The sequence below is a fragment of the Geotrypetes seraphini genome, chromosome 12, assembly GCF_902459505.1.
Source record: "Geotrypetes seraphini chromosome 12, aGeoSer1.1, whole genome shotgun sequence".
Classification (NCBI taxonomy): Eukaryota; Metazoa; Chordata; class Amphibia; order Gymnophiona; family Dermophiidae; genus Geotrypetes; species Geotrypetes seraphini.
In genome coordinates, this window is record NC_047095.1 from 90677498 (window position 1) to 90704645 (window position 27148).

The window sequence follows — 27148 nt, forward strand, 5'->3', positions numbered from 1 at the left end:
CCTCCCCATGCATCCCAGGATGCACCAGGAATGGGAAGGCCTGCCATTTTGTAGTGGCGGGCCTGAGGAGCAGGAGGGACAGAGCATCCCTCTTGCTGTCACCTAATTTCCAGGTATGAGGGAAGTTTGGGGGTTGTGGGGATCCAGGGGAATCCCTCCTTCCTCCATTTTGGTTCTGGAGGGGGGGTCACCGAGGAAGGCCATCATGGGGGGGGGGGCAACAGGGCATTTTTTTATGGGCCAGTTATTTTGTGTGTGTTACACAAAAAAATGAAGAAACCTCCCCCCCCCAAAAAAAACAGGCAGAAGTGTTAGGTTTTCCAGGACGGTCCTACTGACCCGATTCTGGCATGCAAGGTTAGGGCATTGATTGGATGCCTGGTTTTAATATTAATGACCTCATTTGCATGCTAGGAGAATATAGGACCAACCTGGAAAAACCACACGGTGAGCCATTTAGAGCAGCAGGTCAGTAAATACAATCAGTCGCTAAACCAGTCAAACCGGCTTAGCAATGATCATTAGACAATCAAAGGCTTTAGTGCATCTGGCCCAGAGTACCTAAATGTAAAGCGCTTAGACAATATTAATAGGTGATATATAACTAAATAAAATAAAGTGAAAGATAGCAGTAAAAAAGAAAGTGCACTTTATCTGAAACAGTGTGTAAAATGCCTGTGGTTTTCACTCTTGGAAGTCCACAGTTTCTAGACCGTTTACTCTTCAGTTAGCCATTGAGTCCACTGGTGACCATATAATGCTGTACATGTTAGGCCAGTCTTCCAAGAATTAGTGACCTTTCATTAGCATACTGCAGATTTCAGGGCAGGAAACATCTTTCCAACTAGTATAACTGAGAGTCGCTGAAGTACATATGAACACATTTGAAATGAGAACCTTGCTAGCAACCATATCAAATACTCAATGAAAGATGGTACTAGAAAGGATCTCATCAGATCTGTTCCTCTGCCTTAAGGCATGATTCCTATCCTAAACAAATGTGTCCTAATCTTCTTTTCGAACACCAGCAATCAAAATTTCATAGCCTACCTAGCTAACGTTCCTGTGCTTAATTATCCTTACAGTTAAAAACTTCATCCTGACATCTATTCTAAATCTCTCCTGCTATAAGATAAGCACATTGCCTCTTGACCAGTCCTCAATGGAAAAAGATGAGCAAGCTAAAGGCCAGTGGAACATCCAAACCAATGTTTCTATTATCTTTATTTTCTTGTATGGCAAGAATAATGATGTCCAAAATAACAAAAAAATCACTCCATTTCTGTTATTTTGGATCTATTTGCTTTAATTACTCCAATAGAGTACCAAAAATTTTTGGTTCCCCATATTTTTGTATTGATTAAGGGCTCATTTTACAAAGCTGCATTAGCAGTTTAACGCACGCTAAACTACCGGCCGCGCTAGATGCTAATGCCAGTGTTAAAAAGCTGCGTGCGCTAAAACTGCCCTAAGTATAATGTTGTAGCATATTGTTCAGTTGTATAGAAAATTTTGATGAAAAACATTGAAACCAAAATCTTAATAAACCATATGCAAAAGTACTAATAATTTTAATGATCAGGAAACACCTGAATTACAAGCAAGAAACCCCTTCAACTGGTTGAACACTTACTTTCCGTTCTATCTGTTGCCTGTTTGGTGTTTGAGTAGAGTCTTCTTTGGCTCAGAAAGAAGTGAAAAAGATCAGACTGGTCTATCACAGCTCACTCACTGAATTAGTTCCAGAATCACTGCAGCAGGAAAGGGTGGGGTGGGGGGTGGATTTGGGAGATGACTGGCAGGGTCAAAGGTTGATGACCAGCAGTTGGAAGGTTAGTCAAAGAATTAAGCAATATTTAACCTGTCACAATTCTTTTTCACTTATTTCTTTTATTTGTTTAATGAAATAAGACTGAGGCACACATGGAGATAAAAATTTCATGGTTTGCATTTGAATCTGCTCTTAATTCTGTGGTGCTGGAAATAAGAACACAACATATGAATAGCTATACTGAGTCAGATCAGTGGTTCATCTTGCCCAGGATCTTGCTTCCAAAAGTGGCCAATCTAGGATACAACCTTGTCACACACGGTGGATCATCTCATCTTAATTTTTGCTATTCAGTGACTATAACCTTATAAGAACAGTAGAGTTGACTGCGTTTGTTGAAATGGTTACTGGTCTCTAGCCAAACAGAACAGTAATAAGTTGGGTCACTTTAAAGTGGAAATGAAGCTGGTGGCAATTCTTGGTCAATAGACATTGCCTCTACCAAAATAGACACTGGACTAATTGTTCACTAGTTTGATAAGAGTCTTTAAGAAAGAAGTCTGCTTGTTTTGGCATGGGTGGTTAGAAGGGATATTCAGCGGCACTATCCAACTAAGTACCGCTGAATATCCCGGCACAAGTGTTTTAAATGGCTAGAAGCCTCTACTGGTATTTAAATTACTTTGAATATTGACCTCCCAATTTCACAGCAAACCAATACCCACTGTCCCATTCACTCACCAGCAGAGGCCTCTTCCACCGTTAGGTATGTCGCAACTTATTTTACTACAGATGGGCAAACGCCAATTGAAAAACCAAACCATGACTTTCAAGAACACGAGGCCCTATTGTAGCATTTCTATTGTTGGGCCTCTGCTGGACTAGGCAGCAGATCAACCCCTAGTTTTTGGGATTTTTGTTCTATATTGAGGAAACGGCTTCTCTTCGATCCTGCCCTTTCATAAGCACAATGCTGGGCTGAGTAAGACATCTCTTTTTTGCCTGGTTTCTCAAAATTTGATGCCTCTCTCATCATCATCTTAGATCCCTCAACACTCCAGGAACATACCGTAAGTTTTAACTCTGCTTATCACATTCCCCGTGGGTTCCAGCATTTAATTTTTATAAACCACTTAGCAGCAGTATTTTGCGACACCAGGTACAGTATATTAAATCTTTGCAAATATATAAATTCTGCTAAGGCTATATTAGTATTGCTACCACTTGTCTCAGAAATGGCAATCCTTAGTCTGTTTCAACAATACAGATTATAATCCAGTTCTGGTAATGTGACAGTTCTAGAAAACTTTAAGAGTAACAATTTTCACACTTCCCCTTACATATACCTGGTGTTTTTTTTTTTTTTTTTAATCCTGGCTATCAAAGGAAGATGCAATAGCAAAAAGCACTATTAGTTAGCCTTGAAATGTACAGGGAAAAATATTAAGGAAGGAAGGAGGTAGACTGGATGGCTCAAGGGAATTACTTCTAAGTCATTGGTTTTGATTTGGCTTGGGTTGGCAAGGACTTCTAAAGTTAACATTTATGAAGTGAAGTGGTCTTAATCCAGATTGTGTCTACATCATCACAATTGTGACATCAACTGATGCCAGAAAAGAGGCCAAAGATCATATAAGCCTGTCATCCATAGTTAGGGTTACCATATGGCTCCAGAAAAAGGAGGACGGATTGAGATATCCAAGTATTACTTTCAGTGCTTTCAATGGAAGTAAAACCCGGATGTCTCAATCTGTTCTCCTTTTCTAGACATAAAATATAGGGGACCTTGTTTCTTCAAAGGTGATAACCATATAACAATTCAAAAAATAATCACCTTATTTCCATGTAAATAAACAACCAAATACTTTCATGGAGCTATATGGTAACCCTATCCATAGTGCAAGGCTGAGGTACACTGACGAGGTAGTGTGGAGAACTTTACACTGCCCATGCTATATATGTTCTATAGATGAACAAAAAGCACATTAACTTGAAAAAAATATTTATACTAGTTTTAAACATGATGTACACAATTTTTTAAAAATAATCTGCTACAATGTGGCTTGAGGGTTTTGACCTCTGCTGAAGAAAAAGAACTGTGGATTTGTTTGGTACAAGAGTCTGTTTCCCATTATCACAGTGTAGACTTTGACACAGCTTAAACATCAGTGACAGTTACTGGTCAAATTACTGAGTAACTAATGTGGAAACAAAAGTCAACAAACAAGTTGTAGGTGATCTCTTTATTTCAAAAGTCATGCCCTTGGTAGGATCTAGCTGCATTTTATTTTTAAGAAAACCCAAAGGTAATTTGTCTAATTCTGTTGAATCTTATTACACATGAAAGCTAGAGACTACACAGCGAACCAAAAGATTTTATTTAATGTTGTCCATGGATGATTATACGAGTACTATCTTATGTTTCAAACAATTTTATAGGTGAACATCATATTCAATGGGAGCACAGTGCATAAGATGCAAACCAGTAACAAGCATCACAATATCACTGCATCACCAATAGAAACAGAAACATAGAAACACGATGGCAGATAAAGGCCAAATGGCCCATCCAGTCTGCCCATCTGCAGTAACCATTATCTTTTCCTCTCTCTTCTTCGTGCCTATCCCATGCTTTCTTGAATTCAGACAGTCTCTGTCACCACCATCTCTTCTGGTAGATTGTTCCACGCATCTACCACCCTTTTTGTAAAAAAGTATTTCCTTAAATTACTCCTGAGCTTATCACCTCTTAACTTCATCCTAAGCCCGCATTCCAAAGCTTCCTTTCAAATGAGACTCGACTCATGCACATTTACATCACGTAGGTATTTAAAAGTCTATATTTTGACATAGAAAGTCTCCCCTGCCAACTACACTTCTCCCTCCATATTCATGGGTTCAGCACTTGCGACTTTGATTATTCATGGTTTCTATCTTGTTGGCTACGTCCCCTGAATGACATCATCCAGGAGTGTTGAAAAAAAGTTCAGAACTTTTTTAGTGTGATCAGGCAAACGGGAGCGTTGGAGAAAAGTATGCAGAGAAAGTTCAGTACTACACGCAGAACATGTACAGGAAAAGGATGAAGACACTGCCTGAATAAGAGATCAGTATGTGTTACAGTATTATGTTTAAGAATTACAGTACTGTATATGAACCATGCTTTAATGGGATTACAGTACATTTGTATATACATGGTCAGTTCTATAATACTGTACAGTAGTTCAATTGTACTGCTAAAGAGTACAGTACAATGCAAGAACTGCAATACATAACTTGTTTTTTTAAACAATTGCAAATACCAATAATAAGTTTTATTTGCAATTTCATAATATTCGTGAAGACTATACCACAAACCCCGTGAATATGATAGCAAAAATGTAATCAAGATTTTTTTGTATTTGCGGGCCATCTTTGACCCTAAACCCCACAATCACAACCACCCCATCCCTCCACAGAATACATGAAAACTCCTCCCCCCTCAAATTTCCTTACTACCCAGACCACCCACCCAACCCCACAGCCACCATACAGCCAAACACTACACGAAGATTAGGGGATTGTACATCCCCCAAACCTAAAGGAAAAACCCTCCCCCCACCAAAAGACCTCCCCAGAACTTTCCCTACCATATCCCAGAGGACAGCTGGGATAAAATGCAGATTGTCAACAAAATCCCAATACTAAATTTCTCACTCTTAGGGAACAAGGAGCCCATATAAGGTCCCCAAATACCAAGAAAGTTCCTTGAACCTTGCCTTGAACATGTAAAACAGAAAATCTGTCCAACAAGTAAGTCTGGGCTTGTAAAACAAGAGGTTCATCATTTCAAGATGACATCACAAACATAGTATAGCAAGAAGGAAGCTACTACCGAAGAAAAGCCATGTGATGGCCAACGGCATTGTCAAACAGAGGATTTGGCATGCGAGTGATTTAGTGGTTTGATGAAAACTACTAAGGGGTCCTTTTACAAAGGCGCGGTAGCGGTTTAACGCGCAGAATACCCCACGCTACACCGCCTGCCACGCTAGTACCTAACGCCTCCGTTGACGAGGCAATAGGATTTTGGCTTGTCGCGGGGGTTAGCGCATGATGAAATGTCCAACGCGCTAACCCCCGTAGCGCGCCTTGATAAAAGGAGCCCTAAATGTTGGTTCCAATAATAAGCAATGTGTGGCATAAAGTGAAAACATATCATCCATCTAATAACCTTCCCTTTCTATTGTTGCACAGGGAAGTACAGTTACAGAGGGCTAAGAAGATGAGAATAAGAGACAGAGGGCTGGCTAGGTTGTGGTAAAGGACTAACTCGATGGACAAGTTCTTACAAAAAAAAAAAAAGGTACTTGTGACTTGGATTGGTTTCTGTGAAGACGGGATACTGGGCTACATGGACCATTGGTCTGATCCAGAAAGGCTATTCTTATGTTCTTATGATTATGTGACTAGAGAGTTTTAGATTTATGGTTTTTAAATAGCTGTTATACCTAGAAATATTAAAATTTGACACCAGATATGTGATGAGTTTTATTTACAAACACTTTAAAATGGATAGGTGTGTTTAAAAAAAAAAAAAAAGAGAGGCAAGTAGCATCTTATACACTAAACAGTTTTTGTGGCACAAGCTTTTGAAGCAGATATGAACTAATATGCACACAGGTGATTATAACACACACCTTCTAATACTTCTCAGTGCTCAGAGAACCGTGTTTAGCTTATAAGACCACTGGATGAAGCAAAATTTTAGCCCACTACTGATTCGGCTCAATTCTCAATCATTGCACTAGTCCCTTTAGTATCTTTAAGTATAATATTCTCTCACTTTTTAAAAATACTTTATGTCTTTTTAAATGCTCAACTTCAAAACAGACTTCGCTTTTAAAGCAGGGGTTCAATGGGTTCTGACGCGTTTTGCCATGCTACCTCAGAGAACCTGCATCAACACGAACTTAATTCTGCCCCACCATGTCTGTTTTTGCTTCAACCACTCCTGCTATGACTACAGGGACCAATGCAATGATTGAGAATTGAGCCATATCAGTAGTGGGCTAAAATTTTGCTTCACCCAGCAGTTTCATAAGCTAAAAACAGTTCTCTGAGCATTGAGAAGTGTTAGAAGGTGTGTGTTATAATCACCTGTGTGCACATTAGTTCATATCTGTTTTCAATTTAGTGCACTTGGGACAATGAATTATTCCTGAATATATATTTGGGTGACGAGCTTTTGAAGACCAGAATCTACATAATCAGAAAAATCTGATAGCATGCTCTGCTGCTCAAAATTTCATGATCAATGTATTGGTTAGTAAACAAGGTAGCACCTGCCTCTTGTCAGTATTATTTTTATGCTATATTCTGCAATATTTAACAAAGGTCTTTTTATGCTTTTTCCATTCTTTGGCTGGAGGCAGTTTTGTGTACACTATGGGGTTCATAATAAAAAAAAAAAACATCTAAAAAGTGGCCTAAATGGGTACTTGGACGATCAAAAAGCCTGATCACCCAAGTACCCATAATCAAAGCTGGTTTTAGATGTATCTAAAACCAGCTAAGGCCTTTCTCCTGCCTCTAAATGCATAGAGCAAAAAGAGGCGTTTTTAGAGGAGGGGAAAGGGTGGGCGGTGGGACGATCTAGACCTAGGTGTACAGTAGGTATAACCAAAACTTTAGGCAGGTTGCCTAGTCTGCACTTATACGTTTTGACTTAGACCAAGTCAAAACAGGTATAAGTGCTGAAAAAGGGGCCGCTGAGCTGATCGCTGCAGCTCAGCGGCCCCAGCAACCTGCCTATCGCTACAGGAGAGATGGCTCATCTCTCCTGCCGCGATGGTGATCGCCCATTCCCCTCCGAATTGCGGCACTTCAGAGTGAGCATTGCGACAAGGCATCTCCCCTGCCGGCGATCCTCACCCCGAAGCGCCACGGGTTGGAGGGAGGTGGGCGATCACCATCGTTGGCAGGAGAGATGAGCCATCTCTCCTGCAGCGATCAGCCCTCCCCAGGCTATTATGATCGGGCAGGAGGGGGCCCAAGCCCTCCTGCTCGGCAATACACCGAACCTCCAACAGCATCGGGGCAAGAGGGAGCCCAAGCCCTCTTGCTCCAGCAGCACCCCGAACCCCCGACTAAGTTTGGGGCAAGACGGAGCCCAAGCCCTCTTGCCCCGCTGACTCCCCAACAGCATCGGGGCAAGAGGAAGCCCAAGCCCTCTTGCCCCGCTGACAGCATCGGGGCAAGAAGGAGCCCAAGCCCTCTTGCCCCGCCGACTCCCCGACAGCATCAGGGCAAGAGGGAGCCCAAGCCCTCTTGCCCTGCGCTCCCCAAACCCCCCCCCCCCCCCACCGAGTCCGAAGGGGCCAGGAGGGAGCCCAAGCCCTCCTGGCACGGCGATCTCCAACCCCCTCCCCCCCACGATCTGGCCAGGAGGGAGCCCAAGCCCTCCTGGCTCGGCGACAACCCCTAACCCCCACCTCCCACTAAAATACAGGCAGGAGGGATCCCAGGCCCTCCTGCCCTCGACGCAACCCCCCTCGACCGAACCCCCAATCGCCCTCCACCCCCCCCCCGCCAATCCCCTCTCCCCATACCTTAAAAATTGTTGGTCGGACGGATGGGTGCCAAGACCGTCCGTCTGACAGGCCAGCCATCTCTGGAATGGCTGGCAGGCGGCTCAAACCCCGCTCACAGGTGGGGCTTGAGGCGCCTGGGCCAACCGGAATAGGCCCAGTTGTCTTAGGCCCCTCTTAGAAGGATGTTGAATAACCTTCTGGGCCGATGAGAGAATTTGGACTGCTTTTTTGTTTTGGTGGAAGGACAAGGAGGTAAAGGTCCAAATGAGTGTGTTGTATCATCACAGGATTGTGGGATATCAAAGTACAGAGCATTGCTATATCATAGACAAAAAGCCTAAGGCAGGCCTGCTGTAGGTGAAGAAGTTCACTGCTGAAGCAGCTAACATGCTGACCATAATACTAGCCCTTTTTTAAGCAACTTGCTCCAATGTCATTAACTCTCAGAACTACACAACCTGACAGTAAACTACGTATGACTGAACTCTGATATGGGGCTTAACTGTACTAAAAAATTATGGAAAAATGCCCTTAAGAATTATCTTGTAAATGTCACCTCCTACAGCTACGGCAAAGTTGCTTACAATAAAAATACTTTGGAGCTCATGTGTTTTAAGTCTAAATACAAGTAAAGGTAATAGCTGACAGTGACTCATCAAAAAGTGATTCATATCCCTAATCAATAGGTATGAGGCAGATTTGCATGCCTGTCACCTCTATCATATGCAAATCTACCTCATGCCTATTCATTAGGGATATCTTGAAAAACCGATTAGCTGGGGGTCCCCCTGGACAGGTTTAAGAACCATTGATATATAGGAGAGTTTATTCTTTTTAATTACGTACTCCACATGCACAAACACTCAAATATTCAAGCAGCTTTCTTTCAACATAATTCTGAATTACCAAAGTGGAAGTTTTCCACTTTGTTCTGGGTTCTTACAGAAAAGGTGTTGTATGTCTTTGCGTTTGACAATAGATTTTTGGGGGTTTGCTTATTGCCCATTGACATCTCTGTCTATATTTCCCAAAGGGGAAGTGTTGAGATATAAATTAGGACAGGTAAAAAAAAAAACAACCCAAAACTTAAAATCCCTAAACTCAATATTGCTTTGTTTGCAAAATTCATGGGATAAAAACTCCTTGTGGAACCTGCCCATTGTGGATTTTTAAAGGAAAACTCCTACTGCAGCTTTCCTTTGAAAACCAGTTTTGTAGATCAGACCTGTAAACACCATTAAAAGCTGAACATTGGCCTCTACATGCATTATACACAGCTCCTTTTCATTCTGTTTCCAGTACTCACATATACACAGATTTCAATCAAGACCGAAAGACAGTTCAATTTCGTTCTCCATTCATGTATCATTTAATATAAATGCTGACAGAAAGCAGATAAACACCTTGGTGAACAACTTCCATCTTATATACAAACCAAAAAAGGTGATTCCACTTCCTCTTTTACTCCTTTAAAAGAAATCCTTTTATCTGCAACTCATAAGAGCCTTTAACATTATGCAGGAGCAACAGGAAGCTGAGTCAGTTCCACATGGGGGAGCTGCAGGCAGCACTGTATCCAACCACATAGCAAATTGCATCTTATTGCCATGCACACCCAAAATATTTTTATATAAAATTAAGTTTGGCTCTATACCTCTCAAAAGCTCTGGTCTGCCCCCCACCAAGAAGCTTTGAATAAATTCTTCAGTGAAGCCTCATTGAGAGAACTTATCCCACACAACTCTTTGCAACATCCCACTTAAATTATTTCTGTCCAGAAATATCTACAGACAAAGCCTGGAGGAATAAAGTTGGGATGGGCTTAGCTGGTAGATTTCAATATGTACTTTTTTTAACATACACGTTTTTACGTGATTCCTTGTAGTACTTCATCAATTAGTGATATCTTGTATTGACTCAAATCATCTCTGAAGAACAGTGGAGCATTAGTTTGTGAACATTTACATCCAATTCAACATTTTTTGACTGCAGTAAATGCTATTTATCTCCTCATATATTTTCAGGTTCACAAGGTTTTGAAAGGTATGAGTGGACAAAGAAATGTCAAATTTAACAGTTATTGTTTACTGTTCTCTTTCCAGGCTCTTGCTTTTGGGTGAAGAGAAATAGAAGCTGAAGCACAGTTAACAATTAACAATAAGTGCACTCAAGGACAACAAAAAAAAACCAAAATCAAATTTTTTATGCAGAAATTTATGGGAACAACATGTTTTGGGAGCAGATTTCTTACTCACTCACTGCCCTCAGTTCCTAAAGTTGCTCCTAGTCCAACTCAAATCTCGTGGACTCTCATATTTATTCTAGTTTCCTCTTATTTTTTTCTTGTTAAATATACCTCTGCAGGGCACAATCACATACAATCAATACGATTGGTAAATTACACAAGCTCTATCCCAAGCATATATATGCACCAAAATGTTAAAAAGTTATTTTAAAAAAACACAAATTAAACTCCACCCCAAAAAGGTGATAAATGGCTGCAAAATGTCTCGGGAGACTGGTACAAGCCTGAAGATCATTAAAAAAAAATCGCTAGCCTTTAACAGATAATATAAAAAGTAAACATTTGTAGAGAATCGAACAACTGGAAAACGTTTGTGGCTTTTAGAACAGGAAAACACAATTCCACTTCTGCCCTTTACAAAGCAAAGCTATAGTCAATGCCAGGAGCAGTCTGGGAGCATAAAATGTGGAGCACAATGGCCATCCAATCAGCCAAACAACTGGCAAAGAAGCTGATATCTGTGTAGTCCAAGTGATCACCTCTTTCTTGTTCAGGAGAGGAAGTGGGGGACAGAGGAAAGGGACAGGGAGAAGCCCACTGCTCTTTCCAGTTGTAGGACAGATCTAGACATACATTTTCTCTTGGATACCAAAGACTTAGGAGTATCTGTCTTCAGGAATCAAACCATAACACAAATATTCCTTCTTCCCCACCCTCACCAACTGTTCTCCACCTTAAAACAAAAGTGAGGCTTGCAAGCAGATAAGGTATACAGAGCACCCATTAATTTAGTTAATTGATAGGTCTTTCAGGGTACATAAAATGTGCAAATTAACCTATATTCCAGCCAACAGGTGTAGAGTTGGAAAACCCTGCTGTAGACCAGGATTTTCCAACATAATCTTCAGGGAATACCTAGCCAGTCTGGTTTTCAGCATACCCACAATGAGTATGCACAAGTTAGATTTCCATACAATGGAGGCAATGCATGCAAATTTATTCATCCATATTCATTGTAAGTATCCGGAAAATTTGACTGGCTTGGTGTGTCTTGCTGTAGATCATTAACACAAAATTTGCTATAGAATATCTATTGTAAAGGGAAAAAATATGCATTAGCATAGAGGGGGGTTTCCAAGCAAGTTGTTTTTTATGTACTCTTTCACACTATTGTTTTCTTTTTAACTCTGACTTGGTAAAAAAAAGACAAAAATGTCCATAATGTCTAGAGATAGTCCCTAGTGACACCCTCTCAGGGATTTCAAAATTTGCATGTTTATGGCTCTATCTCTCCTGTTTTCTGTAGTTATACAGTAGGGTTGCTCCCCTTCTGCTTATACAGAATGAAAAGTTTAGGGGCACCTAAAGATTATCCTCAAACATGGCTCAATTAAATAAAGATAAATTAGAATTTCCTGTCTAGGAAAGTTCAGGCTTCAAGAAGGGATAAAGACTGCTTGGACACAATAAGTAAGTCCAATCTCAGGAGATTCTTCTTTTCAGTCAGTGAATGTAAGACAGGGTGGCAGAGGGAGGGGATGATAAAACAGAGAAAAATCAATAAGACTTTGGTTGAACTAATAGGAATGATGTGCAAAATTAAAATTATTATTTTTATGTGGATATCAATTCTCTTAGGTAGGACTGTTTCCCCTCTCCCCCCTCTTTTTAAAGGAAACCAAAAGCTACAAATTGTAAATAGCTTTGTGATGGTATATGCACTCTTTGGGTTAAAAAAAAACAACTTTCAGAAATGTAAATGTTTAAATACTGCTAGATTATTTTTGGTCCAGTTATAAAGTTTAGAAGCTTTAAATATATTTTACTCAAGTTCTAGTTACTGTTATTTTCATTTCAGTATCTTTTTGTCAGGACTTGCCGCATATGAAGGATTTATGAATTAAAAATAAAAAAAGCTTTTAATCTAATTCACCCCTCTCTTCTTCAAGGATTCCTTCATTGATGTCATTCAAGATTTTAAAGGGTCACATGATGTTCTCTAACCAATCATGACATGCAGTTCTTCACTTCATGATACTACCAGCTGATTAATAAAGGTCATGCAATTCTTTGTTCTCTTTCAAGCAAATATCTATAATGATCATGCATGAGATAAATTTGTACACATGCATGTTCATTGTGTTTATCCTGAACTTTTATATGAACTTGGGAATCACCAGGACGTTTGGGGGGGGAGGGAGAAGAGCTTGCAATACCTCCAAGTCTCCACAAATCTTAAACAAAAGGCCCTTCAAAACAAAGCAATTCTTATGGTAGAAGACAAACTCCACAAGTCTTTGGCCTTCCTTAAACAGAAAAAAAGCAATTTGTCATGTCTATCATGAAAACAACCCTTTTTTGCCTACCAGCAGGGTAATACCACGTTTGTGTATCAATGAGTAATAACATCATTAGAAAAGGCAACTTCACAGAAGTTATTGGCTAAGCGAATTCATTTGAATGCTCCATTTTTTTTGTGGTTTTTTGGTTTTTGTTTTTGAGGCAGCAAACTGCAACTTTTGTATGATTGGAGAGGTGGTGACCATCAAGACACTACTAGGTAGAATGGAGATAGAATGAATGCACACAATTAGACAGATAATAAATATTTTTAGTGATAGGACTAAAAGGCATCCACCAGTCTCCAGGAACAGTTCAACTGTGCAGGATTTTTAAGGTAAGACAAAAAAAAAAATAAATAAATAAGAGGATTTTCAATAGTTATTACATTTTCTTTAAAAAAAAAAAAAATATAAAAAGAGAGGTTACTACCTCCAAAGGGTGAAAATTAACCCCCCCCCTTTAATAAACCACAATAGCAGTTATTAGCATAGGGAGCCACATTGAATGCTCTGCGCTGCTCCCGACACTCATAGGAACTCTATGAGCGTTGGGAGCAGCGTGGAGCATTCAGTGCGGCTCCCTGTGCTAATAACCGCTATCGAGGTTTATTAAAAGGGGGGGGGGTGTTAAATTTATTTTGCAATTCCAGAAATAAAACTGAACTTCAGTATAGGAATATAAATTCACAGGATAGAAGACCCTATATAGAAAATGTTTCCTATAATTATCCTTATTCTTTGAGGGCAAAAAGTGTCCCATGTCAAGGGTACTTCTGCTCCTTTCAAGTCCATTATCCTTTCATGTGCAGCATAATTACTATACTGAAACTTCTACTGAACTTCACAGTGATAACATATATAGATGGATGAAAAAGAGAGCCAGCATCATAAAAATCCATGAGAAAAAAGGTCTGGCAAGAAGAAATCAGTGTTTGCAAATATTAACAAAATGTTTGAAAAAAGAGAACAAGTTTGTTCTGTGCAGAAGGGCATTCCCCTTAGCAGGTTGGTGGCAAGGACAGTGGGCATCAGAAAGTACACAGTAAAGAAACACAGAACAGGAGAAAGCAGATCCAATCTGTACAGAAGCCAAATTACATAGAAACTGAGGTCTGCTTTTGCAAAGCAGTGCTACCAATTACCATTCAATTCCCATGGGTTTCTTTGCATTCAGTACATGCTAACAAGTAGTGTTGCTTTGTTAAAGGAGCCATAAGTAAGCCACCAAGACAGTCTCTCCCTTAGTAACTGAAGAATTTCTTGATCAAGTTAACTTGAACATTATCATGTATAAAAGAAGGCAATTCAGCTGGGAGAACTGTCATACAGTGTTTGCAAGCAGTTAAGGGAAGTAAGATGTTTTCATGCACAGTATGTGAAAGGGCAAGATGAAATTTAGGGAAAAATGCTACTGGTTACATTAGACAGACAACTTTGCATGAAAAAAAACCAGAGAAAAGATTAAATGGTAATTTTTCTGCAAAGGATCAAAATTAGGGAAAATTCAAGCTGTGGCTTAAAGTAGCATATCCAATACAGGTACGTTCGTAGGCTCTTGGAAACCAGAATTCGAGCACAATACTTAAGGGTTTTTTTTTATTAAAGTCCGTTAAGTTGTTCATAAGTGAACCAGGACAGGAACTAGGCAGATCATGGGTGTTGGTTCCAGAATACAGTGAGCACATGGTAATAAATGCACACTTACTGCTACTTAGGCAGTTAGCATGGCTTCACTCAGCACCTCTAATTGCGACCAGGTTCTATGTGAACTAATATATATATTTGTTAATTGCAGAGGATGTGCTGGACACACTCCTAACAATCAGCAGCCTTTGCACCTAATGTGCTCCGAGTTTTGCTGTTAGGATAAGCTAAGTGCAAAAACTTAATGCACTCTAGTAAATAAAAGCTCCCTGTGTATAAAAGTACTTTACACCTAATGACCACAAGACATGATGCCTTATATCTGGTTTGTGCTTGTCACCACCTGACCAAACAATTCATTGCAACTTCTGCACTTACTGAAAAAATTCCTCAAAACACACAGAATATATAAATATATATATAATCATATATATATATGTATATAGATAGATACATTATAACTTTTTACGTAAATAAAAAAGGAAAGCTCGAATCCCAAGCCAATATCGGAATATCAAATCCTTGACCAGTCAGGTCTGTAGGGCATTATCAAATTCAATGTGAAACAGCATATAATAAACGTGGTACCATGACTGGGCAAAATTAAAGAATCACGCCTCAAAAAAGTGTTCAGTTTGGACTTTCCTACTGGTAGGCAACAATGGAGCTACATTCCCACTATATTATATCTTCCTAGAATGTATTTCAACAGTATAACAGACATAAAGCTTATGCCAAGGCAGATATAACCTTTGACAGGATTTTTAGGGTTAAGAAAAAACAAACCAGAACTAGAAAAACAGAAATGAACTGTTGCTTTTACCCAACCAAAGCAATGTTATTACATAGCCAGTGTTTTCTGAGTTAGTGGTCTCCTCCAGGAACCAGAGGAAAACAGAATGGGTGTGATGGGGACATGAAGAAAGAGAAGAAGGTGGCTGCAGACAGAGAAGACCACCCCAAATGAGATTTGGATATAGGGCCTTTCAGTAATGTATGGCAATAGGAAGCTTAGAACATGTGCAGCACTATGAACTCAAAGGCAAAACTTTTACTTGCTTATAAATCTTTACAGAGAGCCCGGAGGGGGATCTCCAGCAAAAAAAAGAATTAAGCAGTGTTAGAAGGACTGTTTTGGAACCATGGGTAAAGCTGTTTTTTCATATGACCCACTGAATGTAAAATTAAGTTCATCTTATACTGACCTCACTTCAAAAGCAGCACTCACACTGTATAACTAAAAGAAGCCAATTTTTTTTTTTAATTATTATAGTATGACAACATGTTAAAATGTCCTGATTATCCCTAAATAGATGTTTTCTTTCTTGTTAATTTTTAATTGTCTGTTTTTTTCTGATCAGTAGTACCAAAGTCTGAAGCTGCTATGCTTCTTCCTTGGGTATACATCTACAATATCTATGAACCTCCTCCTTTTCTCTATGCTGGTTAGTCAATAATAATTCATATTCTATGGAGAAAATAGGAACTGGGGTGCTTTCCATGCTTTTTCAAGATACTAAATCTCTATTTTACTTCAGCATTTCTTCAAATGCTGTCAGAAAAGTAGATATTTTGATAGTAGCCACACCAATAAGGACCTTCACATTATATAAAAATACTGGTAAACAGGCTAGAAATGGGTGAAAAATTATTTTCTGTAATCATACTATTTCTAGCCATACTGTAAATACTAGCAAATAGGTGGGACTCACTGGTTCAACGTCACAAATGACAAGAAGTAATAGGAAAGTAATAACAACCCCCTCCAAATCATATCTGGGACTTACTTTATTCATGTACCCTATTTTTTTTCTCCTGAAGATGTGTGTTTATCCTCAGTTAAACTCCTTCCATAGACAAATATTTTTGGTATGGGCATGATCTATGGGGGGTCTGTGGTGATAATCACAAAAGCATATGGCTTAAGCAATTAGGAGTAATTGGTTGCTGGTACGTTTTCTTCAACAATCCTAGCATGTGGCTGCTTCTATAACTGCTGCTTAAAAATGTTCCATGTTAGTAAATATGAATTTGATAATTGCTGAGACAGTTCTACATACATCCTACCAAATTTCCCTAGTCTGTGATGCTACACAGTAATCAGGCAAGATGATTCATAAAAAGAATAAGTAACAATAGGAGAGAGGATGCAGACAGACGCTGGTAAAAAGTGAAAATGGATGATTGCAGACCATACTGTATATGTAGTAGTCACTACGTGACTGCTATTGAACAAAGCTATCAATATCCACTGTTATAATGTCCAGAAAAAAGAAGTGTCAGATGGACGTGAAAGATGGGAAGACTGGTAACACTGCCTCAGATGCATTCTGTTGAACATTTTCTACCAAAGGTGCATTAGCAACATGTTCCTTCTGATCACTGAAAAGTATATCCAGCAGGAAGATGAGGGAATAGGAGAAAGTGGGAGGGAGAGAGAAGTTAAGATTAGGTCTGAATTGTACACTGGATATGTAATAACCAAACAAAATGGAAAAAAAATCTACCTCATTAAGATCATACAATTAATCAAACAGAGTATATATATATATATATATATAATATCTTCCTTTTTTAAGCCCTGGATCCAAGGCATCCAAAGTTATTAAAATAAAGTTCATTCACAGAACAAAAACGAATTTAATTTTGAATTGCTTGCAGATACTGCTAATTTTCATCTTTATATTTGTTTTGTTTAATTTTTTTTTTTATTAAAAAATGCATTAATGTGAACCTATGTGCTGGGTATGTTGCTAGTGGTGGTGTTATGCACATTATGTCCAGACCTAGTAATATACTTCTGGAGGCTCAGATGCCCATGAAGGGCAATATGACTGATACCACCTCCAGCATCCAATAATCCCAAAATATTATTCTCCCTCTGAGAGGAAAAAGACAGTGCTTTATGAAGCAGAAGAGGCTGTAACTCCAGTTCTCTGAGGGTCGCTGTTGTCTCCTCCAGCCACAGGATCCTCTGACAGGTTCAGAGAGGCAGTCTTGTTCGACAGGAGGCTCATATTTTCTTGAGACAAGGTTGATCCATTTGGCACATCACTAATAAAGAAAGGAGAGGGGAGGAAGAGAAAAAAAACCATGAATGAGAGGAATATAATAAAATGGGATTCCAGCCATTTTAAAACTTCTGCTGGAAATGTTACTGCCTGTAGGGAGGGAGTACTGTGGGAAGACATTATTCCAAAACATTCAGTCAGAACAGGAGTGAGGATGGAATTTCAAGGTATCAGAGCAGATTATTCAGGATATATATATATTTTGCTTTAAATTCCATAGGTTCCAATGCAGTTCATACAGTAGACAAAATTTTAGTCTCCAAAGTAAAAGCATGTGGTGTCAGGAACTGGATACAAGATTTCACAGTGCAGTTAGTACTCAAAAGTAAAGCATCGAGGATCGAGAAGAATGCCAGGCAACTACAGACCTTTGAGTCCCTGGAAAGATGGTTGAGGCGTTGATCAAAGATAGCATAGTCCGGTACTTAGACACGCACAACCTGATGAGAGCCAGTCAACATGTATTCAGGAAAGGGAAATCATGTTTGACGAACCTACTTCAATTTTTTGAGACAATGAACAGACAAATTGATGGTGGAGAACCAGTGGATATTATATACTTGGACTTCCAGAAAGCGTTCAACAAGGTTCCACATGTAAGACTTCTCAGGAAACTACAAGGCCATGGAATAGAGGGAGATATACTAAGATGGATAGGCAAATGGCTGGAGAACAGAAAGCAGAGAGTGGGCATAAATGGGAAGTTCTGAGACTGGGAGAAAGTGACCCAGGGTACCCCAGGGCTCATTACTTGGGCCCATCTTATTTAATATTTTCATCAATGACCTAGAAGAAGGAACATCCAGTGAGATCATCAAGTTTGCCGGGCAATCAGATCGCGGAAGGACAGCGAGGAACTCCAGAGCGACTTGAGTCGATTGGAGAAATGGGCAGAGAAATGGCAGATGAAGTTTAATGTGGAAAAATGCAAAGTGATGCATTTAGGCAGAAAGAATAAGGAACACAAGTACAGTATGTCAGGTGCAACTCTGGGAAAGACCGAACAGGAAAAGGACCTGGATGTACTGATAGATAGGACCCTGAAACCGTTGGTGCAATGTGTGGTGGCGGCAAAGAAAGCAAATAGAATGCTGGGCATGATAAAGAAGGGAATCATGAGTAGATCGGAGAAAGTTATAATGCCACTCTACAGAGCCATGATCAGACCACACTTGGAATACTGCATCCAGCATTGGTCTCCATACCTAAAGAAGGATATAAAACTGCTGGAGAGGGTGCAGAGACGAGCAATGAAGCTAGTGAAAGGACTTAGGAGACTAGGAACGACTTAGGAGATTGGGGTTGTTCTCACTTGGGAAGAGGAGACTGCAAGGAGATCTGATCAAGACTTTCAAAATACTGAAAGGAATTGACAAAATAGAGCAGGAAAAACAGTTATTTACAATGTCCAATGTGACACGGACAAGAGGACACAGACTGAAGCTGAGGAGGGACAGTCTAGGACAAATCTCAGGAAGTTCTTTTTCAAGCAGCGAGTGGTGGACACCTGGATTGCTCTCCCAGAGGAAGTAATTGAGGAATACACCGTTCTAGGATTTAAGGGTAAACTAGATGCACATCTCCTTAAGAGTGATACAGGTATGGGTAAGCTGGATGCACATTATCCCTATGAGAAGCATAGAGTGATATGGGGACCAAAACTATGCCAGGGTACTCCTGGCGGGGCCTCCGCGTGTGCGGATCGCCGGACTTGATGGACCTAAGGTCTGATCCGGAGATGGCAATTCATATGTTCTAGCACAAGCCTTGTTCCTCTCACCAGTGAAATGGAAGGATAGCAGACACACTGTCATGAGAGGCATAATGTCAAGTGAAGTGAGAAGCACAACATAGTCTCTTGAAAGAATGGAAGCCATTCAGCAGAGGGATATCAAAATTGTACCGGGCCCACAACATAAGCCCTATACTTATAAGCTTACAGAATTTAATATATATTTTCTGAAGCCTCGAAGTAAAGAGATTCACAATAAAAATATTCAAATTTGTAATAGCCTTCAAGTAAGCATAATGTACATGTTTAGAAGGAAAATAAACAAAGACATTTATAATACGAAGATGGAGGAAAGTATTCTAGACAGCATTCTTTTGAGAGGGTAGTAAATGCCTGGAACGGTAAAATTATGTCTTGCCTGATAATGTTCTTTCCTTTAATCATACCAGATCAGTCCAGACTAATGGGTTAACCCTACCTACCAGCGGAAAGACAGAGAAAAAAAAACAGAAACATGATGGCAGATAAAGGCCAAATGGCCCATCCAGTCTGCCCATCCACAGTAACCATTATTTCTTCCTCTCTCTAAGAGATCCCATGTGCCTATCCCATGCTTTCTTGAATTCAGACACAGTCTCTGTCTCCTCCAACTCTTCTGTGAGACTGTTCCATGCATCGACCACCCTTTCTGTAAAAAAGTATTTCCTTAGATTACTCTGGAGGCTATCACCTCTTAATTTCATCCTATGCCCTCTCATTCCAGAGCTTCCTTTCAAATGAAAGAGACTCGACTCATGCGCATTTACATCACATAGGTATTTAAACATCTCTATCATATCACCTCTCTCCCACCTTTCCTCCAATGTATACATATTGAGATCTTTAAGTTTGTCCCCATAAGCCTTATGACGATGACCATGCACCATTTTAGTAGCCTTCCTCTGGACCAACTCAATCCTTTTTATATCTTTTTGAAGGTGCGGTCTCCAGAATTGTATAAAATAGTTCCAAATAGTTTTCCTCTAAAGGTATTAGTACAGCCTGGAATGTTCAAAATTTTGACTGGAAAAGCAACAGTGTCTTAGGGTTTCAGGTTTATTTAAAATTTGATAATATTGCTTATAAAGCCTTCTAAGCGATGTACATGATAAAAACAGGGTCATGACATTACAAATTAAAAATATGGACAGAATCAGACAAAGACTAACAAGATATGTAAGGGACAGGGGTAGAACTGCAATAATTATAGAAAAGAAACACAATTGGGAAATACAATTGGGTTAGCCAGAGATTCTCAGAATGAGGCAAAACTCAACAGACACCCAGGTATTCTATTGAGTCAGGAGACAGATGCCAGGGTATTGAAGAACCGAAGCCATGATATCTAAAGAAAAAGAATAGTTACTCACCTGTAGCAGATGTTCTCGTAGAATAGCAGGCAGATATTCTTATATGGGTGATGTTGTCCACAGAGCCTGGCATCAACATGTACCAAAGTCTAATGTCACTTTAAAACTTTAGCACTATCCATACCATGTATGCGTATGTGCCTTCCTGCCCGACGTCGGCTCGTGGGACCTTCAGTTCCATCCTAAAGCTAAGAAGACAGTTAGGGGAGGTGGGTTGTGAGAATATCCGCCTGCTGTCCTTGGAGAACCGCTGTTACAGGTAAGTAACTATGCTTTCTCCAAGGACAAACGGGCAGTATATTCTCACATATGGGACTTCCAAGCTGCCAGTCTCATGTCTCTAGGACAGGGGTGTCAAACTCAGGTCCATGGGCCAAAATCTGACCTGCAGTGTAATTATATTTAACCCTTGAGAAAATACTAAATGTCTACTAGAGCTGGCCTGCCAGGTATGTCGATGTAGGACAGCTATATTATCTTCACAATATGTGTCAGTTGTTTTTAGACCTCTCACTTTTATTTATTTATTATTTTTAATTCATCATGTGACCATCGATTTCTTTAGTGTATAACCTTTTTATTCAGATCTTTGGGCGTTTTTTTTCATGCCACTTTTTGCTTATGATTACAGTTGTGACTATGGCACTTGTCATTTGACCTCCCTTTTTAAATTGGTGGCATTTTTCGAGCTGGTTTTACTTTTGGTTTGCTCAGCTCAGAGCGTTACAGATTGTCTCTACTAGGTAAGAGCCACCAGGGCTTTATTTCATTCTTCCTTTTTATTTTTAACATGTACATACTTATTTTAAGTTCCCATATAAAATATTAGCTGATGGTTTTTATGTTTTCTATAGTCTATTGCCACACTGCAACATTTGTTAATGCAGGACAGCTACACTTTTTTCACGTTCTACAGCAGAGACTTTTTATTTATGCATTTTTAAACCTTTTTAAGAAATTTAGGGACGTTTGGGAGCCATTAACAAACTATTGAACAGGATGAATATTATTATTTTTTTTTCCTTTGTTCATACACGTCCAGGGTGGGGAGGGGGGAGGAAACATTTTATGATTTATTATGCTTAAGTACAATTGTTGGGTATAAGGGAGGGAGGGAGGGATATTTGAGTTAAACTTTGATGGTATATTAAGTGATGTTAAATTATAAAATGATTGTATCTTATGTTACACTTGTTGAAAGTTTTAAAAATGAATAAAGATTTAATAAAAAAAAAAAACACCTTTCCACATGCAAGGTTTTGTTATTATTTATTTTTCATTATTTATATATATATATATATATTATTTTTTTTGGGGGGGGTTTAGTTTATTATGTGCCCGCGATGCTTCTTTGGCCATGTTTTTGTTTACACTCTTTTAGTTTATTTTGCCGAACCTTGTTCTTAAGGTTTGTTACAGCCTCAGCACCCTGGGGTTGTGGGTTCAAACCCCGCGCTACTCCTTGTGACCGTGGGCAAGTCACTCAGTCCTCCATAGCCTCAGGTATGTTAGATAGATTGTGAGCCCACCGGGACAGATAGGGAACATACTTGAGTTCCTGATTGTAAACCGCTTAGATAATCTTGATAGGCGGTATATAAAAACCTAATAAACTTGAAACTTGAACTTGACATCACATGTAATCCAAACCCCCTGGTATCTACAAAATAACAATATAACAATTACGTGGTAATAATAATTGTGATAAGGGAGCACTCTCAGAGTGGAATTGAAATCCGCAGGTCAAAAAGTAAAGGGGCAGGCAAGGCCTTGCCTTTTTTGATCTGCAGAGAGGCTTTTGCTTTGAAACCCAGCTGGGTTGAACCGTGTGGATAAAGGACTTTGATTTGATTCCAGTACCTTCTGGGTTCCTCCGGTACTGGATGTTATTTGGACCTTTTACCCAGCTAAGTACTTGGGGGGGGGAGGGGTTGTGACTGTTTTCTAGTCTCTTTTTTCTTCGGGTCAGCAGGTTTGGCCCAGGGGCATCACATAGCATCTGACTTTTAATTGTTCGTTGGCATCATTCATAACTATATTTAATTTGTGTAGTTACTACTTAATCTGGCACTGATTAGCACACGGGAGCACCCATATGATGGTGTGCTGGCTCTGCTTCTCTGTAAGCATTAGAGTGGCTCTTTTGAGTGCCTCTTTAGAGCTTTCAATTCCACTCTGAGGGTACTCCCTTATCACAATTATTACTTAATTGTTATGGTGTAGATGCCAGGGGATTTGGATTACATGTGATGTCCCAGGGCATACTCTATTTTTTGTATTGTGTCTTTCAAGTATTTGAAGTTCATTCTTTGGGGTATTATTGTTGAATCTTGTCCTTAAACATGGTTACAACCACGGCACTTGTTTTGTGCCCCCTCCCCCCTTCTTTTTAGAGCGCTGAAGATTGTCCTCACCTGGTAAAGGCAACTAAAGTTTTATTATTTTTTTTGCTTTAACTTGCATTCTTTCATTTTGTATGCTGCTGCCTTTTTTAGTTTTTAATAAGCAATTCTTAAGTAGTATATTTTTTATGTTTTTGCTTTCACTGTATTTTGCATTTTGTGTCTACCAGTCAAGGTACCTTTGGATACTGTTCTTACAACAGTTCTGTTCGCTCTTATTTTCATTTTTGAGTATCAGAACACTAAGATTGCACCATATCCACATGACTACATGCATGGTATACAGTCTTGTGGTTCTCTACTTTTGGCTTCCTCAATTGTAGACATTTTTTCAATAAATATCAAGGTTGGCCCGCAACTTTGTCCAAGTTTTAAATTTTGGCCCACTGTGCATTTGAGTTTGACACCCCTGCTCTAGGAATATAACTGTCATGAGGCTGGTGAAATCCCTGAGGATGGAGGGAAAATGGCTCTTAAAGAGAGAATACATTTTTTTAGAACTGCCTGATCAAAACTGACTGCCTCATCTAGAATAATGATCTAAGCAGTAATGAGAAGTAAATGTATAGACTGAGAACCAAGTGATCACTTTGCAGATGTCTGGAATGGGAGTGGAGCATAAATGGGCAATAGAAGCTGCCATAGCTTGTACTCTATGAGCAGCGATATTGCCGTCTAGTCTGCCCAGCCTAAGAATATGCAAAGCTTATGCAGTCTGCCAGCAAGCATGAAACAGTCCTCTTGGTAACTGAAACTCCTAATCTGTTAGGGTCAAAGGAAATAAACAGTTGAGTTGTAGTCCAATATGATTTGGTTTAATCAAAATAGTAGACCAGGGTATAGAGAGCTGACCCTCCAGGATGTGCATGTAGTTTTGGAAAGAAAACGGGTAAAACAATGGACTGGTTGAGATGAAATTTGAATGAGTAAGAAGAACAACCTTGTTGTGATAAAACCTGGTATAGGGTGGACTGGATATCAGTGCTTGTAATTCACTGACTCGAAGTGCAGAAGTAAGTACAATAAGAAAAGACACTTTCCTGGTGAGGTGTTTCTGTGAGGCTGACAAGAGCGGTTCAAATGGAGGCTTCACAAGTATAAAAAGAACCACATTTAAATCCCATACCATAGGCAGTGGTCAGAGTGGAGGTGTGGTAAAGGTCTTTCATGAATCTGGAGATCAATGGATGCATCGAGATGGGTTTACTATCCAATTCAGTAAGAAAAGCACTGATTGCACTGAGATGGATACATAAAGAAAAAGTTTGAAGTCCAGAATTGGAAAGATGAAGAAGGTAGTCCAGCAGAGTCAGTAGAAGACACAAAAGAAAATCAGGAGACTTCAGATTATTCAAAATACTGCTGTAAAAATTATCTTTCAGGCCAAAAAATACAATCACATCACCCCATTTTTGAAAACGGCACACTGGTTACCAATATTCCACCGAATTACGTTTAAAATACTCTTTCTAACCATTAAAGTACTTTCTAACCAATTGCCTGCATTTATTGATAGACTCCTAATTCGGTATATAACTTCCAGACCTCTTCGATCGACCCAACAATCTCTTCTTGCAGTTCCCTCCATTAGACAATTATTTTATGACACCACTCGAAAAACAATTTTTATAGTGGTAGTCCCAATGTTATGGAATGCACTGCCTCTTACTCTTTCCGAGTTTAAATCCAAGCTCAAAACTTCTCTCTATAAAGATGTGTACGAGACATAGACCTTAAGCTTAACTTAAACCTCGCAGGATGTTCTTTCCTTCCCCACCACCTTTTTATTTTCTAGCAATGTAACCCTTCCCTTTTCCCTCTTGTACCTGGTGTAGTTGTCTATGGGATTCATCTTTCTATGTATTTGTGTTTGTAATTCCCACAATTTTACTGTTTTTAATTTTTAAAATTGATCCGCTTTGGAAATGAAAAGCAATATATCAAGTGGCTCTGGGGGACACAATGTCTGTTTGTCCAGAAGATGTGGAAATGGAAGAGAGCCTTGGTGCATGTAGTGAAGGTGGTGATTATCCAGTGACTCCAGGCTGTGAGGAAATGGACATGAGTTGAAATCAGTTAAAGTGAGTGGCTGACAAATACTGTATGTTGGAACCAGATTGGAAGTAATGTGCAAACAACTTTTGAGGAAAACTATTTGTTAAGAAAAGCAGCTTTGCAAGAAAGGAAGGCCAGAAGTAAAGACTTATTTTTCTATCAGGAAAGAAAAGATTATTTTTGTGGTCTTATTTTGAGAAATTCCTGCATGCCAAACCTGTTATGGGAAATTCATTGCAATTGAAACTGCACTGTAGAGAAAAGTAAAATCCAGTTGGGATATTTTGAGAGGGATCTGATTTAAAGCTGATCATTTGGGTAGATAGAGCCAATGCTTTGGGTTGTGGCAGAAAAGGCAAACCTAAGGAAAATTTTCCAGTGGTGATATTGCAGAGACTGTGAATTTAAAAACAGTGTTGGAAGACTGGGGAATTGACTAATCATGTTTGCAAAGTACTGAGTAGTGGTGCTGGTCTGGTATAGCTAACTAAGGCAAGACTGAAGCCTACATGAAGGATTCAGAGATAAAAGAAGAATATTTTTGTGGTATTTAAAATTTGCTGAAAAGTTCAGACTGTGATTTATAGTGATGTGCATTTATTACCTATGGGGAAAGTCCCTGTGTTTTTGTTCTGACTGCTTACTAAATGATTTTTCTTGAACCTTTTTTTCACAAACTAGAGTGATGGACCAAATAAAAACCAAGATTTTGCAGTTTATCTGAATTTTGAGTTGGTTTTCTTAAACCTTTTTGCAGTAACCCATACTACCAACTCCCTCGTCTTCGCTCAGTCGGGGTTGTGTGACTTGGGATCTGGTCCCTGGACCCTTCCAGTGTGGCCACACCTGGTCACAATATACACACACAACCCATTTAAAGATGATCTTCAATATATTATTGGTAAAATCAAACAGGTATTAGACACATTGGAATCTTGTATTTTTCAATCCAGATTAAAAGGTCAATAGTGATAAAACAAAAATTTTGGTAATTAGCTCTTCATTTAACCCCAATTTTACAACAAGAATTAAACACACAATATAAATTATCCTCTTGAATAGCATTTGAAGATTTTGAGGGTAACTATGGATAAACATCTTACTTTTGAGCTTTAAACACTGTCAGTGGCCACCAAGATATTTAAGGTGTTGACACTCCAGAGAGCTAGACTCTGAGACTAAAATATTTTGTTTAATGGTACAAATATTAGTATTAGCACATTCTACTTAATGTCATATATATGGGATGCCACGGCATAGTTTGCAAGAAACTTCTTCAAACTTCTTTGACTGGTGCTGCCCATCTGATTTATAAGGCCCCAAATTCAAAAGAATCACCCCACTGTTTGTTAAGTTACACTGGTTGTCACTTGGAGGTAATTATTTTTTTTCTCTCAATAAAGTACAGTAGAAAAGTTGTCAAAATATGAATGATTAACCTATTAAACTGGAGATAAATAATTATGAAATTATTGCGAGGTGATCTATCTATATATTTCTAAATAGTATAACCAAATCAGTATAATTTTTTTAGATAACTGTAAACCTAATCTGAAAAGTTATTTTTTCAATAAAATAAAACCTTCATCTGGTTGTAAATATTAAGATTATACCATCAAGAATGAGTCTTTATGTAGAAACCCACGATTTAAATAAAGTATTTCTGACTAGTGATTTAAATTAAATCCACCCTGACCCAAATAGTAGCAACATTACATGCTATTGATCCAAGGGCAAGCAGTAGCTTCCCTTAAGTCTATCTCTATAGCAGACTATGGACCTTTCTTCCAGGAACTCGTCCAAAGCTCTTAAATCCACATACACTAACTGCTGTTTCCATATCCTTTGGTAATGAATTCCAGAGCTTCTTTGAGTAAAAAATGTTTTCCTCCTATTTGTTTTAAA

General features: G+C 39.2%; 2 protein-coding genes across 6 annotated transcripts in view; both read right to left on the minus strand.

Annotated features, from left to right (window-relative positions):
- SERPINC1 (serpin family C member 1) overlaps positions 1 to 1758 on the minus strand; it is a 148284-nt gene extending 146526 nt beyond the window's left edge. For both annotated transcript variants that reach the window (XR_004536543.1, XM_033915271.1), the window contains exon 1: positions 1634 to 1758. The gene's annotated coding sequence lies outside the window, so the exon portion shown is untranslated. The remainder of the gene's footprint in view (positions 1 to 1633) is intronic.
- An 11733-nt stretch (positions 1759 to 13491) lies between these two features.
- Positions 13492 to 27148, minus strand: part of RC3H1 (ring finger and CCCH-type domains 1) — a 446950-nt gene continuing 433293 nt past the window's right edge. For 3 of the 4 annotated variants that reach the window (XM_033915444.1, XM_033915446.1, XM_033915443.1), the window contains one exon: positions 13492 to 17628. In XM_033915444.1, coding sequence (XP_033771335.1) covers positions 17478 to 17628 — 151 coding nt within the window. In that variant the 3' untranslated portion in view covers positions 13492 to 17477. The remainder of the gene's footprint in view (positions 17629 to 27148) is intronic. The other variant, XM_033915445.1, reaches the window with a different exon arrangement.